This window comes from Lithobates pipiens, unplaced genomic scaffold, assembly GCF_037356315.1.
Source record: "Lithobates pipiens isolate NorthernLeopardFrog02 unplaced genomic scaffold, aLitPip1_a1.2 Scaffold_22, whole genome shotgun sequence".
Taxonomy (NCBI): Eukaryota; Metazoa; Chordata; class Amphibia; order Anura; family Ranidae; genus Lithobates; species Lithobates pipiens.
In genome coordinates this window covers 18,859,120-18,877,189 of record NW_027507784.1, presented here as the reverse complement: position 1 = coordinate 18,877,189, position 18,070 = coordinate 18,859,120, and the positions used below count along the sequence as shown (strand labels likewise).

At 42.7% G+C, this 18,070-nt stretch overlaps 1 protein-coding gene across 2 annotated transcripts in view; it reads left to right on the top strand.

Moving 5' to 3' along the window:
- The window catches only part of LOC143923368 (uncharacterized), a 60,825-nt gene extending 58,611 nt beyond the window's left edge, over positions 1-2,214 (top strand). Inside the window, exon 9 of one of the 2 annotated variants that reach the window (XM_077446993.1) lies at positions 1,510-2,214. In XM_077446993.1, coding sequence (XP_077303119.1) covers positions 1,510-1,682 — 173 coding nt within the window. In that variant the 3' untranslated portion in view covers positions 1,683-2,214. The remainder of the gene's footprint in view (positions 1-1,509) is intronic. The other variant, XM_077446992.1, reaches the window with a different exon arrangement.
- The last annotated feature ends 15,856 nt before the right edge of the window (positions 2,215-18,070 follow it).

Genomic DNA, 18,070 nt, shown 5'->3' with positions numbered 1-18,070 from the left:
GTATCCCCCTGTGTGTGTGTGTGTGTGTGTGAGAGTGTACCCCCCTGTGTGTGTGTGTGTGTGAGAGTGTATCCCCCTGAGTGTATCCCCGTGTGTGTGTGTGTGTGTGTGTGTGTGTGCGTGCGTGTGAGAGTGTATCCCCCTGTGTGTGTGTGTGTATCCCCGTGTGTGTGAGTGTATCCCCCTCTGTGTGTGTGTGTGTGTGTGTATGTGTGAGTGTATCCCCGTGTGTGTGTGTGAGTGTATCCCCCTGTGTGTGTGTGTGTATCCCCCTGTGTGTGTGTGTGAGTGTATCCCCCTGTGTGTGTGTGTGTGTGTGTGTGTGTGTGAGTGTATCCCCCTGTGTGTGTGTGTGTGTGTGTGTGTGTGTGAGTGTATCCCCCTGTGTGTGTGAGTGTGTGTGTGTGTGTTTGAGAGAGTGTGTCCTCCTGTGTGTGGTGTGTGTGAGTGCCCCCCCCCTGTGTGAGTGCCCCCCCCTGTGTGTGTGTATCCCCCTGTGTGTGTGTGTGTCCCCCTGTGTGTGTGTGTGTGTGTGAGAGTGTGTCCCCCTGTGTGTGTGTGTGTCCCCCTGTGTGTGTGTGTGTGTCCCCCTGTGTGTGAGAGTGTGTCCCCCTGTGTGTGAGAGTGTGTCCCCCTGTGTGTGTCCCCCTGTGTGTGTGTGAGTGTGTCCCCCTGTGTGTGTGTGTGAGAGTGTGTCCCCCTGTGTGTGTGTGTGTGAGAGTGTGTCCCCCTGTGTGTGTGTGTGAGAGTGTGTCCCCCTGTGTATGTGTGTGTGTGTGTGAGAGTGTGTCCCCCTGTGTATGTGTGTGTGTGTGTGAGAGTGTGTCCCCCTGTGTGTGTGTGAGAGAGAGTGTGTCCCCCTGTGTGTGTGTGTGTGTGTGAGAGTGTGTCCCCCTGTGTGTGTGTGTGTGTGAGAGAGAGTGTGTGTCCCTGTGTGTGTGTGTGTGTGTGTGTGTGTGAGAGTGTGTCCTCCCCCCTGTGTGAGTGTGCGTGTCCCCCTGTGTGTGTGTGTGCATGAGTGTATCCCCGTGTGTGTGTCTCCCTGTGTGAGAGTGTGTCCCCCTGTGTGTGGTGTGTGAGTGTCCACCTGTGTGTGTGTGTGTGTCTCCCTGTGTTTGTGTGAGTGCGTGTGCGTTCTCCCTCCAGTTTCCCCCTGTGTGCTCCCCCCCTTGTCTCCCTGGCAAGGTGTGGCGCCCAAGGGGGCCCCATGAGCTTCTATTGCCCGGGGGCCCCATTAGTTGTCAGTCCGCCCTTGCCCCAACTACTACTATTTCAACTGCAGCTATTACCCCAACTACTACTATTCCTACTGCCGCTACTAGCCCAACTACTGCTATTTCTCCTGCCGCTGCTACCCTAACTGCTACTATTCCTACTACACCTCCTACTACCTCAACTACTACTATTCCAACAACAGCTACTACTATCACATTTGCAGCATTGTTCCTATGCAAATATTTTGGCATGGACATCATGTAATGACTGTATAATGATGTTCTTCATACACAGGGAGGGAGAATGTGATTGTGGTGGTTGATGATCTGGAGGACAACGGAGATGGAGAGAAAACCCGGATCCTGGAGTGTCAGCCCAGTATTGTAAAGTTGGCCAGAGAAATCTTCCTATTCAGTGCAAATGACAAACCTGTGATGACAATCAGTGAGATAACACAGGAGCCATAAATCATACATACATGGAAATACTCTGCTGTTGTAAAAGGACATTTCTTTAGCTTTTATTAAAGTAATCCCTGGTGATCCCACCATAAACATCCTCGTTCAGACACTTCCTATTATGGGGTGACCGCTGTCCCCGCATTGTGCTCCTGTGTTGTCACCCTGTCACACGTGGCCCCTCGGTGTAGACTACAAGGGGCCCCCCGCTGACACACATTCTGTTGGCTCGGTCTCTTCTGTGTTACAGCTCAGTGCTGCTGATCTCCTGCAGCCTCTCTGCAGCCACTTCACGTCGGCCTGCACCCCAGTCAAGACGAATGGACACCACGCTCCCATGTCATGTGTGTGGAAATAGCCACTGTACTGGGATCTTGGGTAGGGATGAGCCGAACACCCCCCTGTTCGGTTCGCACCAGAACCTGTGAACAGACCTAAACTTCGTGTGAACTTTAGAACCCTATTAAAGTCTATGGGACTCGAACGTTCACAATCTAAAGTGCTAATTTTAAAGGGTAATATGCAAGTTACTGTCCTAAAAAGTGTTTGGGGACCCGGGTCCTGCCCCAGGGGACATGTATCAATGCAAAAAAAAGTTTTAAAAACGGCCGTTTTTTCAGGAGCAGTGATTTTAATAATGATTAAAGTGAAACAATAAAAGTGTAATATTCCTTTAAATTTCGTAGCTGGGGGGTATCTATAGTATGCCTGTGAAGGGGCTCATGTTTCTGGTGCTTAGAACTGTCCCTGCACAAAGTGTCATTTCTGCAGGAAAAAAAGTCTTTTAAAATCACTTGCGGCTAAATTGTCGGCTCCCCGTAATACAGAGAACACTCAACGAGTGTTCTCTGTATTAGCCGACAATTCATTCATTCATTGATAAAAAAAAAAAAAAGCGTGGGGGTTCTTATCAGGTCTGATATGGATATTAAGGGGAACCCCGCATCAAATTTAAAAAGAAAATTGACGTGGGGGTCCCCCTAAAAATCCATACCAGACCCTTTATCCGAGCACGCAACCTGGCAGGCCGCAGGAAAAGAGGGGGGGGCGAGAGAGCGGCCCCCCCTCCCTCCTGAACTGTACCAGGCCACATACCCTCAACATTGACAGAAGAAGGATGTATGGACAGCGCTGGACTGAGAGATCCCCCGTCGCTGGATATGATCATCCATCGCTGGACCCCGGAGATCCGTCGCTGGATAGCAAGAGTGGATTAGCACCGCTGGAATCTTTTTTTAATTTTTTTTATTATTAATAAAGGAATTTTTCAAAAGTGTGTTTGTCTTATTTAACCATTTTTACACTTTCTTTGTGAAATGGTAGGACCCCCTTACCATTTCAAACAGGGGGGGGGGATCTGGGGGTCCCCTTGTTAAAGGGGGCTTCCAGATTCTGATAAGCCCCCCGCCCACAGACCCTCACAACCACTGGCCAGGGTTGTGAGGATGAGGCCCTTTTCCTCATCAACATGGGTACAAGGTACTTTGAGGGGTCACAGACCCCCCAAAACATCCTCCCAATGTTGAGGGTATGTGGCCTGGTATGGTTCAGGAGGGAGGGGGGGCCGCTCTCTCGTCCCCCCCTCTTTTCCTGCGGCCTGCCAGGTTGCGTGTTTGGATAAAGGGTCTGGTATGAATATTTAGGGGGACCCCCACGTCAATTTTTTTTTAAATTTGACACGGGGTTCCCCTTAATATCCATGTCAGACCTGAAGGGCCTGGTAATTGAATTTAGGGGAACCCCCACACTTTTTTTTTTTTTTTTTAATCAATGAATGAATGAATTGTCGGCTAATACAGAGAACACTCATTGAGTGTTCTCTGTATTACGGAGCCGACAATTTAGCTGCAAGTGATTTTAAAAGACTTTTTTTCCTGCACAAATGACACTTTGTGCAGGGACAGTTCTAAGCACCAGAAACATGCGCCCCTTCACAGGCATACTATAGATACCCCCCAGGTATGAAATTTAAAGGAATATTACACTTTTATTGTTTCACTTTAATCATTATTAAAATCACTGCTCCTGAAAAAACGGCCGTTTTTAAAACTTTTTTTTGCATTGATCCATGTCCCCTGGGGCAGGACCCGGGTCCCCAAACACTTTTTAGGACAGTAACTTGCATATTACCCTTTAAAATGAGCACTTTAGATTTCTCCCATAGACTTGTATAGGGTGTTCCGGCTTTTCGAATTTGCTGCGAACAGCCAAAATTGCTCACTGTTCGCTGAACAGGCCAACAGGCAATGTTCGAGTCGAACTCGAAGCTCATCCCTAATCTTGGGTAACAGGGTGACAACTCAGGAGCACAACTGGGAGACAGACAGAGTGTTGTCACCTTAGAACAGGAAGTGTTTAAACAAGGACCTTCATGGCAGGATCACCAGGGATTATTTTAATGCATTCTGCAAAATATATAATATTGAAAATGACTTTTGAAATCACATTAATATGGTAAAACATGTTTATTATTTGAATATTTGGGTGTACTCCCATTTAATGGCTTTAAATATCTTGATAATGAAGACATTTCCGGGATGGATATCTTCAATATTTCTTTTTTTTTTTTGTATATTAATCAACAGTGTAAAGCTTGTCTTGATTTGATGTAATCTTCAACATCTTCATTTATCTCTCATGTATTGTCCACAATCATTTCTATGTTGGTGTTTTTTTTTTTTTTTTTTTTAAGGATTACAGGAAATTATATTTGCAGCCCATCAATCCAGATCCACTCCAAATTAAATCCAGTGATCCGTTTTTTTTTTTTTTCTGATGTATTTGTTTGTTTGTTTTTTAACACTTTTTAAAATATTTTTTTTCAGTTGATTGTTATCACGAGAGGCCAACAATTCCCCTATATGATTGCATGGGCAAATGACAGGTTCTAGGAAAAAAAATAAAAAATCAACCTTTAATTACCCAAAGAGAGAGGGAGCAAAGGGATTTTAAGTGTGCCGCAAGAAATATATATATAATAAATCTATATATATATATATATATATATATATATCTATATATATATATATATATATATCTATATATATATATAAATAAATACGCACACACACACACATATATATATATATTATATTATATATATATATATATATATATATATATATATACATATATATATATATATGTATATATCTTTCTAAAAAATATATATATATATATATATATATATATATATATATATATATATATTTGGAGGTTCTAAGTATGTGTATGTGTATATATATATATATATATATATATATATATGTATATGTATATATATATATATATATATATATATATATATATATATATTGCGCTGGTTAATTATCAGCGCAGCTCCCCCAAGGATGCCCACCACTTGTGACCACCAGGTATGCCACCCATGGCCACCAGGGATGCCAATCAGTGCCCACATTTGATGCCAACACTAATGCCTGCCAATCAGTGATACCCATCAGTGCCATCTATTAGTGTATATCAGTGCCCATCCATGCCGATCAGTGTCCATCAGTACCGCCTATCAGTGCCACCTATCAGTGCCCAGTGCCCCCTTTCAGTGCCCATCAGTGCCACCTAAGCATTCCCATCAGTGCCACCTTCGCATGCCCATCATTGCTGCATATCAGTGCCACATATTAGTGCCCATCGGTGCCACCTCATTGGTGCCCATCAGTGCCACCTTATCAGTGCCCGTCAGTGAAGGAGAAAACGTACTTAGTTACAAAGTTTTGTAGTAGAAAATATAAATCCCAGAGGTGATCAAAAGAAAGCTCTATTTGTGGGAACAAATTATAAAAATTTGTGTGGGTACAGTTTTGCACGAACCGCGAAATTGTCAGTTAAAATGCGTCAGTGCTGAAAATTGGTCTGGGCAGGAAGGGGGGAAAGTGCCCATTTTCTGAAGTGGTTAATGGCAGCCCAGTCTTAAGCCTTGCACACACGATCAGATAATTGGACGACCGTTCCTCCGGTTTTTTTTGTCTCATGTCGAAAGTGAAGAGGTTACTCACCATACGAAAATTTCCAGATGACAGCATACAACTTCAGAAGTGATGCCACATGTTGAATAGTTTTGTATGTATTCTTTTGTTTCTGGGCCTGCGTAGTCTTGCTCTTACGATCTTTTTCGGACAAAAACCGTACGAAAATGGGACGCTGAGTTTGCATCCGCCAATAATATTATAGTCTGCACATCCAGCTTTTGTCAGATGAAAAAGCGAAATCAGCATACTAACGATCCGAAAACCAGCAGATCGTTCGCCGGACGCAATTTTTATTCCGATTTTCAAATTTTTTGTGTGTAGAGTAGGATTCAATATTGAGTCGGCCCACCCTTTGCAGCTAGGCATGTAATGCCAAGACACCGGCTGAAATCTATCAGTAATTACAAAGCAATCCTGCCCCTTGTCAGTGCAAATTGATATCAGCGGGTTCAGTCTCCACTGATGGCCTATAAAAAGGTGTCTCATTACCAAAGGTGTCACACAAGAAACATCTAATGGTGGGTAAAAGCAAAGAGCTTTCTCAAGACCTTCCCAACCTTACTGATTGCATTGGCGATACGTCTTAAAACTGACACGTTTCGCAGAGACCAGTCTACTTCCTCAGGACAAAATGGGAGGAAAATCTACAACTATGTGACAAATCATATATAACATTAGTGTGTATATCTTTTAAATGAATCAATGTATGTACATATACCTTACTGATGGCATTGGTTGTAGAAGGATTTTTAAACTTCTGTAATTTCTGGAACTGAATGTTCCAGTGAGCACTGTTGGGGCCATAATTTCACCATAAACCAGCTGAAAATCACAGTGGAATGGTGATACATCCTAAAACTGACACGTTTCGCAGAGGCCAGTCTGCTTCCTCAGGACAAAATGGCAGGAAAATCTACAACTATGTGACAAATCATATATATCATTAGTGTGTATATCTTTTAAATGAATCAATGTATGTACATATACCTTACTGATGGCATTGGTTGTAGAAGGCTTTTTAAACTTCTGTAATTTCTGGAACTGAATGTTCCAGTGAGCACTGTTGGGTCCAAATTTCACCATAAACCAGCTGAAAATCACAGTGGAATGGTGATACATCCTAAAACTGACACATTTCGCAGAGGCCAGTCTGCTTCCTCAGGACAAAATGGCAGGAAAATCTACAACTATGTGAAAAATCATATATATCATTAGTGTGTATATCTTTTAAATGAATCAATGTATGTACATATACCTTACTGATGGCATTGGTTGTAGAAGAATTTTTAAACTTCTGTAATTTCTGGAACTGAATGTTCCAGTGAGCACTGTTGGGGCCATAATTTCACCATAAACCAGCTGAAAATCACAGTGGAATGGTGATACATCCTAAAACTGACACGTTTCGCAGAGGCCAGTCTGCTTCCTCAGGACAAAATGGGAGGACAATCTACAACTATGTGACAAATCATATATAACATTAGTGTGTATATCTTTTAAATGAATGGATGTACGTACATATACCTTACTTATGGCATTGGTTGTAGAAGGATTTCTAAACTTCTGTAATTTCTGGAACTGAATGTTCCAGTGAGCTCTGTTGGGGCCATAATTTCACCACAAACCAGCTGAAAATAACAGTGGAATGGCGATAAGTCTTAAAACTGACACGTTTCACAGAGACCAGCCTGCTTCCTCTGAACAAAATGGGAGGAAAATCTACAACTATGTGACAAATCATATATAACATTAGTGTGTATATCTTTTAAATGAATCAATGTATGTACATATACCTTACTGATGGCATTGGTTGTAGAAGGATTTCTAAACTTCTGTAATTTCTGGAACTGAATGTTCCAGTGAGCACTGTTGGGGCCATAATTTAACCATAAACCAGCTGAAAATCACAGTGGAATGGTGCTACATCTTAAAACTGACACGTTTCGCAGAGGCCAGTCTGCTTCCTCAGGACAAAATGGGCAGGAAAATCTACAACTATGTGACAAATCATATATATCATTAGTGTGTATATCTTTTAAATGAATCAATGTATGTACATATACCTTACTGATGGCATTGGTTGTAGAAGGATTTTTAAACTTCTGTAATTTCTGGAACTGAATGTTCCAGTGAGCACTGTTGGGGCCATAATTTAACCATAAACCAGCTGAAAATCACAGGTGCTACATCTTAAAACTGACAGGTTTCGCAGAGGCCAGTCTGCTTCCTCAGGACAAAATGGCAGGAAAATCTACAACTATGTGACAAATCATATATATCATTAGTGTGTTTATCTTTTAAATGAATCAATGTATGTACATATACCTTACTGATGGCATTGGTTGTAGAAGGATTTCTAAACTTCTGTAATTTCTGGAACTGAATGTTCCAGTGAGCACTGTTGGGGCCATAATTTCACCATAAACCAGCTGAAAATCACAGTGGAATGGTGATAAGTCTTAAATCTGACACGTTTCACAGATACCAGTCTACTTCCTCAGGACAAAATGGGAGGAAAATCTACATCTATGTGACAAATCATATATAACATTAGTGTGTATATCTTTTAAATGAATCGATGTACGTACATATACCTTAATGATGGCATTGGTTGTAGAAGGATTTCTAAACTTCTGTAATTTCTGGAACTGAATGTTCCAGTGAGCACTGTTGGGGCCATAATTTCACCATAAACCAGCTGAAAATCACAGTGGAATGGCGATACGTCTTAAAACTGACACGTTTCGCAGATGCCAGTCTGCTTCCTCAGGGCAAAATGGGAGGAAAATTTACAACTATGTGACAAATCATATATAACATTAGTGTGTATATCTTTTAAATGAATGGATGTACGTACATATACCTTACTGATGGCATTGGTTGTAGAAGGATTTCTAAACTTCTGTAATTTCTGGAACTGAATGTTCCAGTGAGCACTGTTGGGGCCATAATTTTACCACAAACCAGCTGAAAATCACAGTGGAATGGCGATAAGTCTTAAAACTGACACGTTTCACAGAGACCAGCCTGCTTCCTCAGGAAAAAATGGGAGGAAAATCTACAACTATGTGACAAAAATCATATATAACATGTATATCTTTTACATGAATCAATGTATGTACATATATACAGATTAAGAGATTACCCGTGGCGTGAGCGATTGTCACCAGGCGAGCTGTGTACAAACCACATGAACATGCAGTAATCTTTCTTCTGAATCACACACACTGTACTTGGAGATTATTCTGTCTTTATCAATAATGTAACCTGTATATTGCTGCAATAAAGTGGAATCAGTTGATTGTAAGCTCCTGTTCTATTCTTTCCTATAGTCCTGTTTTACCATTTATTACTATTTAAGACTTGACATTGTTAAGGGGATATTGAGTGTAATGGTATATGTAAGCTAAAAAGATCGACCTAAACTGATGAATATTTTTTTTTTTTTTTTTTACATTTTGGGGGAGGGGCTATTTATTGTAGCAAAAAGTAAAAATATATATTTTTTTTTTTCAAAATTGTAAAAAAAAAATAAAAAAATATGCAGAGGTGATCAAATACCACCAAAAGAAATCTCTTTTTTTTGGGGGGGGGGGGAAATGATGTCTATCTTGTTGGGGTGCAATGTCGCACGACCGCGCAATTGTCAGTTTAAGTGATGCAGTGCCGTATCGCAAAAAATGGACTGGTCATTAAGGGGTAAAAAATCCTTCTGGTCCTTAACTGCTTCAGCCCGGGAAGATTTTACCCCCTTCCTGACCAGAGCACTTTTAGCTTTAGCTGACAATTGCACGGTCGTGTGACGTGGCACCCAAACAAAATTGACGTCCTTTTTTTCCCCCACAAATAGAGCTTTCTTTTGGTGGTATCTGATCGCCTCTGTGGTTTTTATTTTGTGCGCTATAAACAAAAAAAAAGAGTGGCAATTTTGGAAAAAAAAAAAATGCATTATTTTTTACTTTTTGCTATAATAAATATCCCCCAAAAATATATAAAAAAACTATTTTTTTTCCTCAGTTTAGGCTGATACGTATTCTTCTACATATTTTTGGTAAAAAAAAATTGCAATAAGCGTATATTGATTGGTTTGCGCAAAAGTTATAGCATCTACAAATAGGGGATAGATTTTTGGCATTTTTATTATTAGAATTTTTTTTTATTAGTAATGGCAGCGATTTGCGATTTTTATCATGACTGCGACATTATGGCGGACACATCGGACACTTTTGACACTATTTTGGGACCATTGTCATTTATACAACGATCAGTGCTATACAAATGCACTGATTACTGTAAATGACACTGGCAGGGAAGGGGTTAAACACTAGGGGGTGATGAAGGGGTTAAGTGTGTCCTAGGGAGTGATTCTTACTGTGGGGGGGATGGGCTACCACTCACACAACAGCGATCATTGCTCCTGATGACAGGGGGGCGGTGATTTCTGTCATGTCATAAGGCAGAACGGGGAAATGCCTTATTTACATCTCTCCGTTCTACGGCTCCGTGACACGATCGTCGGGAGACTGGCGGATATCAATTTCGTGAGTCCCGTGGGTCACATTGTATGCGGCGTGCATGTGCGCCTGCTAGCACCGCCAATTAAAGGGGACGTACAGGTACGCCCATTTGGCCACCACTGCCATTGTGCCGACGTATATCGACGTGCGCTGGTCAGCAAGTGGTTAAAAGTGTAATTTTTTTTTAATTTGTGTTTGAAAAAACACTGTGTGACTTAAAAATTTGCATCGACCGCCATTTTATTCTCTAGGTCCTCTGCTAAATATATATATATTACATATATAAAATATTTGGGGGTTCTAGGTAATTTTCTAGCAAATAAATACAGATTTTTACTCGTAAACAAAAAGTGTCACCATAGACCGGCTCACAAAACACAGACATATAAGGTCGTTGAAGCATAATGTGTAGGTTGTCATTTGGAGGTTAAATTCTTTTGTTAATTGTGTAAAAAAATATTTTATTTCTGTAAAACCGCCATATAATAGCCTATTCACCGTCCAGCCAGCCATAAGAGTTCAGTCATCTGTAGCTAAGAAAATGTTTTCAGCCGTGCAAACAATTCAGAGAAGAAGTGAGAACAAACAGGAAGAATGTGGTTCTGTAACTCCGCACCCAGAAGAACGGAAATTTAAGAATACCACAACTATTTTTTTTTTTTTTCACACAAATAGAGCTTTTCTTTTTTCTTTTTAGTGGTATTTGATCACCTTTTTTTTTGTTTTTTTACATAAATGAAAAAATACAATATATATATATATATATATATATATATATATATATATATATATTTTGTATTTTTTCATTCATGTAATAATTTTTTTTTATATATATATATATATATATATATATATATATATATATATATATATATATATATATATATACTTTCTGTTATAAAACATATGCAATAATAAAATGTAAAAAAAAAAATTATTTCTTCATAAAGTTTGGCCAAAATGTTTTCTTCTACATGTTTTTGATAAAATAAAAATCCCAAAGCGTATATTGATTGGTTTGCATGAAAGTTATAGCGTATACAAACTATGGGATATACTGGATTTTTATTTTTTATTTTTTACTACTAATGGCGGACATCAGCAACTTATAATGGGACTGTGAATGTGTGGCGGACAATCTGACACTAACTGATGCTGTGGAGGAACTGAATAACTGCCACTGACATCACCGGTGACACTAATACAGTGACCAGTGCTAATAATAAGCACTGACACTGTACTAATGACACTGGCTGGGAAGGGGTTAACATCTGGGACGATCAAAGGGTTAAATGCGTGCCTAACAAAGTGTAATGTGTGTATTTTGCATAGCTCCCAACTCTCCCCGATTTGGAGAGGCTGTCCTCGATTTTGAGAGACTGTTCCCAATTTAGAGAGGCTGTACCCTATTTGTAGAGACTGTCCCCGATATGGAGTGACTGTCCCCGATATGGAGATGCTGTCCCTGATTTGGAGAGATTGTCCTCGATTTGGAGAGACTGTCCCCGATTTGTAGAGACTGTCGCCAATTTGGAGAGACTGTGCCCGATTTGTAGAGAATGTCCCCGATTTGTAGAGACTGTCCCGGTTTGTAGAGACTGTCCCCGATTTGTAGAGACTGTCCCGGTTTGTAGAGACTGTCCTTGATTTAGAGAGGCTGTCCCCTATTTGGAGAGACTGTCCCCGATTTGTAGAGACTGTCCCGGTTTGTAGAGACTGTCCTTGATTTAGAGAGGCTGTCCCCTATTTGGAGAGACTGTCCTTGATTTAGAGAGGCTGTCCCCTATTTGGAGAGACTGTGCCTGATTTGGAGAAACTTTCCCAGATTTGTAGAGAATGTCCCCGATTTGTAGAGACTGTCACTGATTTGGAGAGACTGTCCCCAATATGGAGAGACTGTGCCCGATATGGAGAGACTATCCTCGATTTGGAGAGACTGTCACTGATTTGGAGAGACTATCCTCGATTTGGAGAGACTCTCCCCTATTTGGAGAGACTGTCCCCGATTTAGAGAGGCTGTCCCCGATTTGGAGAGACTGTCCCTGATTTTTAGAGACTGTGCCCGATTTGGAGAGCCTGTCCCGTATTTGGAGAGACGTTTGCAGATTTGGAGAGACTGTCCCCGATTTGGATAGTGTGTGGGCTCCGTCTGACTTTTTCCGTCAGATTTTCCGACGCACAAAGTTTGAGAGCAGGATCTAAAATCTTCCGACAACAAAATCCGATCGCATAAATTCTGATCGTGTGTAGACAATTCCGACGGACAAAGTGGCACACATGCTCAGAATAGACTAATGCTGCGTACACACGATCGGAATTCCGGACAGAAAAAGACCAATGAGAGTTTTTCATCGGAAAATGCGACCGTGTGTACGCTCCATCAGAATTTAGCTGTCCGAATTTCCGCCAGCCAAAAATTGATAGCATGTTCTCAATTTTCTCAATGGAAAAACTTTCTATCGGTAATTCTGATCGTGTGTATGGAATTCCGACACACCAAAAATCACGCATGCTCAGATTCAACTACGAGACAGAAGCTATTGGCTACTGGCTATTGAACTTCCTTTTTCTAGTCCCGTCATACGTGTTGTACGTCACCGCAGTATAAACAATCGGAATTTGGTGTGACCGTGTGTAGGCAAGACAGCTTGACTGGAATTCCGTTGGGAAAGCCATCAGAGCTTTTTCTGACGAGAATTCCGATCGTGTGTACGCAGCATAAGGCCGCGTACACACGGGCGGATTGTCCGCCCAACTAAGTACGACAGACAGTCTGACAGACTGTCCATCGTACTTTTGAATGAACGGACTTGACCACACACGATGAACGAACAGTCCGCCGAAAACTTGCGCGATGACGTGTACAGCACGTACGACGGGACTAGAAATTCGACGTCCAATACACTGCAATGCAACCTTCGGCCGTGTAAATCCTTTCTGAGCATGCGCCATACTTAGTCCGTCCAACTTGCCTACTCACGAGTGGACTGTCCGCTGAAACCAAGTTTCGACGGACAAAATTACGGAAATTCCGAAAGACTTGGTTCACCAGACTGTCCGCTGAAAAAGTCCGCTGAAGCCCACACACGAGCGGATTGTCCGCTGAAACACGTTTCAGCGGACTAAGTTGGGCGGACAATCCGCCCGTGTGTACGCGGCCCAAGAGATGAAAGCTATTGGCTACTGGCCCATTTATAGTCCCGACATACGCGTTTGACGTCACCTCATTCTGAATGATCGGATTTTCCGACAACTTTGTGCGAGCGTGTGTATGCAAGATAAGTTTGGGCCAAAATCCGTCTGAAAAAATCCTTGAAAAAATTGTCTGTGTGGGGCATTAAACTTCATATGTTTTTATTCCTGTACATTTAATTTCAAAGTATTTATTTGAGTTTCATAAGTATACAAACATATAAGAAGTACATACAATATCTCAAGATAGACATCAAAGACTGATCGGCCTTCAGTGAGACAAATACTTCTTGAATAGAGAACAAACCCTGAACCTCTGGGGGCCTAAGATCATCTTAAATGAGAAAAAGAACAAAACAGGAAAAAAAAAAACGCTGTATGGCTACAGGATTCCCGGGCGTCAAATTGGTGAGGAGGACCAGAGGCCCCAGGGGACCAACCCAGCACCCCTTACGGGAACTTGCTGTGCTAGGCAAGGTCATCCTAGGTCCCCCAAATCCTCCCGCTCCCAAAATGAAACCAGAAAGGTCCCAGGGTCCTGTGAACTTGTGTAACTGGAGTGAGCTCTTCCGAGGAAAGGCCATGAAATCTTCCGAACCGATCAGTATAAAAATTACCATTATCCTCTGGATCAATCAAGAGGCTAAGTCGCTAAGATGCTGATAAAAGTCAAAGAAAAGGGAAAAGTGGGGTGAAGAGACACAGTAGAGAGGAGAAAGAACAGCTAAGGGAAACCAGAGGGAGCTAAGAAACACCAGATGGGTTAAAAACAATGAAGTTTTGTGCAGTATACCTTACTGTAAGGGGTGTTCGTCTAACAGAGGGGAGGAAGAGAAGGGAAGGGAAAGAAAAAGAGGGAGCCAGCCGACAGAACCGACTCCGGGAACCGACTGCACCACAAGCCCAAGTGTGCTATATGCCAGTGATGAGGGAAATGCCCACATGCTGGGCCCAGGACTCCCATATTGTTTCAAATTTGTCTTTGTAGTCTAATAAAATGCTAGTCATTTTCTCCTGGGTCATAATCCAAGATATCTTATGCTTGACTGCTCGTAGGGAAACTCTGGGCTGTTTCCATGATTTGGCTATGGTGATCTTGGCTCCCAGCAACATAAAGTGAATCAAAATGTTAGTATACTTGCTATTTTGTGGGATGGGGCCATTCAGGAGAGCCACAGCTGGTGTTCTAGGGATCTGAATATTCGTTACCTGATGGATCAGGTTAAACATCTTCCGCCAGAATGGTCTGAGTTTGATGCATTCCCACCAAGTGTGGACCATCGTTCCTGCCATGTCACATCCTCTAAAACATAGAGGATTGGTTGAGGGAAACATCCGGGCCAATTTAATCGGGGTCAAGTACCACCTAGTCATCACTTTAATGCTAGCCTCGATCAGAGAAACATTCTTAATTCCTTTATAGGCTCTGGAGTAGGAGGAGAACCAGGACTCCGGTTCCCAATGTATGAGGAGATCCTTTTCCAGGCTAACATGAAGGGTGTTTTACTGTCATTCTGGGCAAGAGCTTGGTATATAACCGAGATGCCCCCTCTTTGGTCAGTGGCTTGTCCGCACCACACTTCATAATCAATAAAGCGTGGAGGACCCGGTTTCTCCTTCCAGATTCCATGAAGGTGATGTTGAATCTGAGAAAATCTAAACAGTTCCGTATTTGGGATTTCTAGTTTCTTTTTGCAAAATTGCAGGGAGATAGGGCCAGAGGGTGTGAAGAAATGACCGATTCGGTACAGCCCCTTATCCAACCACCACTTGAAGGACTTAATATTCATCCCTGGTGGAAAGTCCCGATTATTAAAAATATGGGCAAGTGGGTGAGAGTCAGACACTAAGGATGTGTTTGTTTTATGCTTATCCCAGAGGGAGAGGGATTGTGAGAGGATGGGCGAGAGAATGGGGGGCCTCTCTTTGGCGGGGACTCAGAGCAGGAAGTCTAAGGTATATGTTGGGGCTGCCTGTATCTCTATGTGCAACCACTCCGATTTTTCCAGCCTGGAATCTACAGTGGACAATTGAGCAAGTCTGGCCGCTTGGAAATACCAAAGCAGCCTCGGGACTCCCAACTCCCCTTGTTTTCGAAGCCTAAAGAGTGTTTTACAGGGCAACCTGTGACCCTTCTTCCCCCATATAAACTGAGTTACCTTCCTCTGAAAGGATTTGAGGTGATCAGTCCTGATGTTTATTGGTATCGCTCTGAATAAATAAAGAAGCCTGGGAAGGAGAGTCATTTTGAGGGAGTGAATCCTACCCAACCACGAAAGGTCGTGCCTTGCCCAGTTTTGTAAGTCCAACGCTAACTTCTTGTAGGTGGGAGGGAAGTTGGCCGAGTATAGCTGTTCTATTTTTAGGAGTGAGTTTGATCCCCAGATATTCTAGGGACGTGTCCCTCCATAAAAATTCAAAATTGTTCTGGAGGCTAAGAACCGTCTGCAGCGGGAGTGAAATATTAAGGGCGTGAGATTTGACAAAATTGACCTTGAGGCCTGAGGCCTTGGAAAAATCAGTCAGGGTTTTATAAAGAATGGGCAGCGAGGTGATTGGTGAGGTGAGGAAGAGTAGAAGGTCGTCTGCGAACAGACCGCATTTATGAGTTTGGGCACCGCACGAGACCCCCTGAATGTCAGGATTCGTGCAGATGGCTATGGCTAGTGTCTCGATAGCTAAGGCAAAGATTAAGGGGGATAAAGGGCACCCCTGCCTGGTGCCTCGAGCTATGGTGAGTGGTTGGGAGTAGTGGCCCAATAATCGAATAGACGCAGTCGGATTCGAGTAGAGGGCATGTAGTGTGCCCAGAAACCTGTTGCCAAATCCCCAATGTTCCATGAGCGAAAAGATATATGGCCATTCGATGGAGTCGAAAGCTTTATGTAGGTCGAGGGACAACAGCATACCCTCCTGTTTGGGACCCCCTTCCCAGTTGGATTGAAGAACAGAAATTATATCTACGGCCCTGCGGGTTAAATCCGGCCCTTGTCTTCCAGGGATAAATCCCACTTGGTCCTTATGGACATATCTGCCAATAAAGGATGCAAGCCGGTTGGCCAGGATTTTTGTAAGTAAGATCATAAGATCATTATTTATTACAGATATGGGCCTATAATTCTCTACGTCTTCCGGGCTCTTATTCGGCTTTGGGATAACCGTAATGTATGCGGTACTCAGCTGGGGATCCAATGATTTCGTGATTGAGTTGAAGAATTTTGCCATATAAGGTGCTAAGGGATCCGCAAATGTCTTATAATATGTTGCTGAAAGGCCATCAGGCCCCGGAGCCGAGCCCGTTTTGAGGGATTTCATGACCCCCCTTATCTCCTCAGCTGAGAATTCCGCTTCCATTACATCTCTATGGTCAGCCGATAGTCTAGGCATGGGCAAGTTTCGGAAGAGGGCATTGCAGACGTGATGGTCATCTGCTTGGGTTGAACTGTAAAGTTTAGCATAGAAGTCTTGGAAGGACTTCAGTATTTTGACGGGATTGGCTGAAAGTATTTGCCCTGCAACCCTAATTTTGAGGAAGAAGTGAGTGTGAGACTTAGGGGTTAACTTGGCCGCTAGCATGGACCCTATTTTATCTTTCTGATTATAAAATCTTGCGCTGCTCCAGTGGATTTCTTTCTCTGTCCTAACAGTTAGGGCCATGTTTAGTTCCAATATGGCCGCATCAACCTGATCAGCCAGGGCCCGAGAGGGATGTTTCTTATGCTGAGACTTCAGGGTTTTAAATTTAGTTTTAAGGTTTTGGATGGTGAACTGTCGTGCCTTTTTGATGCACGAAGCTATGCCTATAATTTTACCTCTTACTACAGCTTTATGGGCTGCCCAAAGGGTTTCTGGGGAGATCCCCTCCACATCATTAAGGCTAAAATATTCCTTCAAGGAGCTCTCGATTTCTTTGGAGACCAGTGGGTCGTTCAGAAGAGATTCATTGAGTCTCCAGTGTGTCCCTGTCATTTTCGTAACAACGTTGTTCACTGAAATGCTAACTATTGAATGATCTGACCAGGGAACATCGACAATGGAGGCCTTTCGGGTGGGTGGTATCAACTCCGGGGAACCAATATATGGTCTATCCTAGCGTAGCATTGGTGTCGTGGAGAGTAGTGTGTGAAATCGCGTTTGGTAGGGTTCAATTCCCTCCATATGTCAATCAGGCTGTGACTATGAAGGAACCTCGCAATGGACAGGCTGACTTTGGTGGGACGTGTTAATTGTGAGCCAGGGGGTTTGGATCTGTCAAGAACCTGATCAAAGGCAACATTGGAATCCCCTCCGAAAAGCACCTTTCCCTCCGTCAGGGGGAGTAAGGTTTTGAGAAGGTCCTGAAATTTTTTTAATTGCCCTGTATTGGGGGCATAATATGATATTATGGAATATATGTTGCCCTTGATCAAGCCCCTGACCAATATGAACCTGCCCCCAGGGTCGCTATAAGTAAAGGAGTGTTCAAACTTGCACGTCTTGGCGAAAAGGATAGCTACCCCTCTAGTCTTGTTCTCCGCATTAGCTAAGTAGAAGTTTGGGTAGTGTGGGTGAAGGAATTTAGGGCTGTACCGAACCGGGAAGTGTGTTTCTTGTAGGAGAACTATATCGAGTTTGAGGGAGCGGTAGTGTTCAAGGGCTAATCTCCTTTTTCTGGGGGAGTTCAGTCCTTGAGTGTTGTGAGAGGCAATTCGGAGGGCCCCCG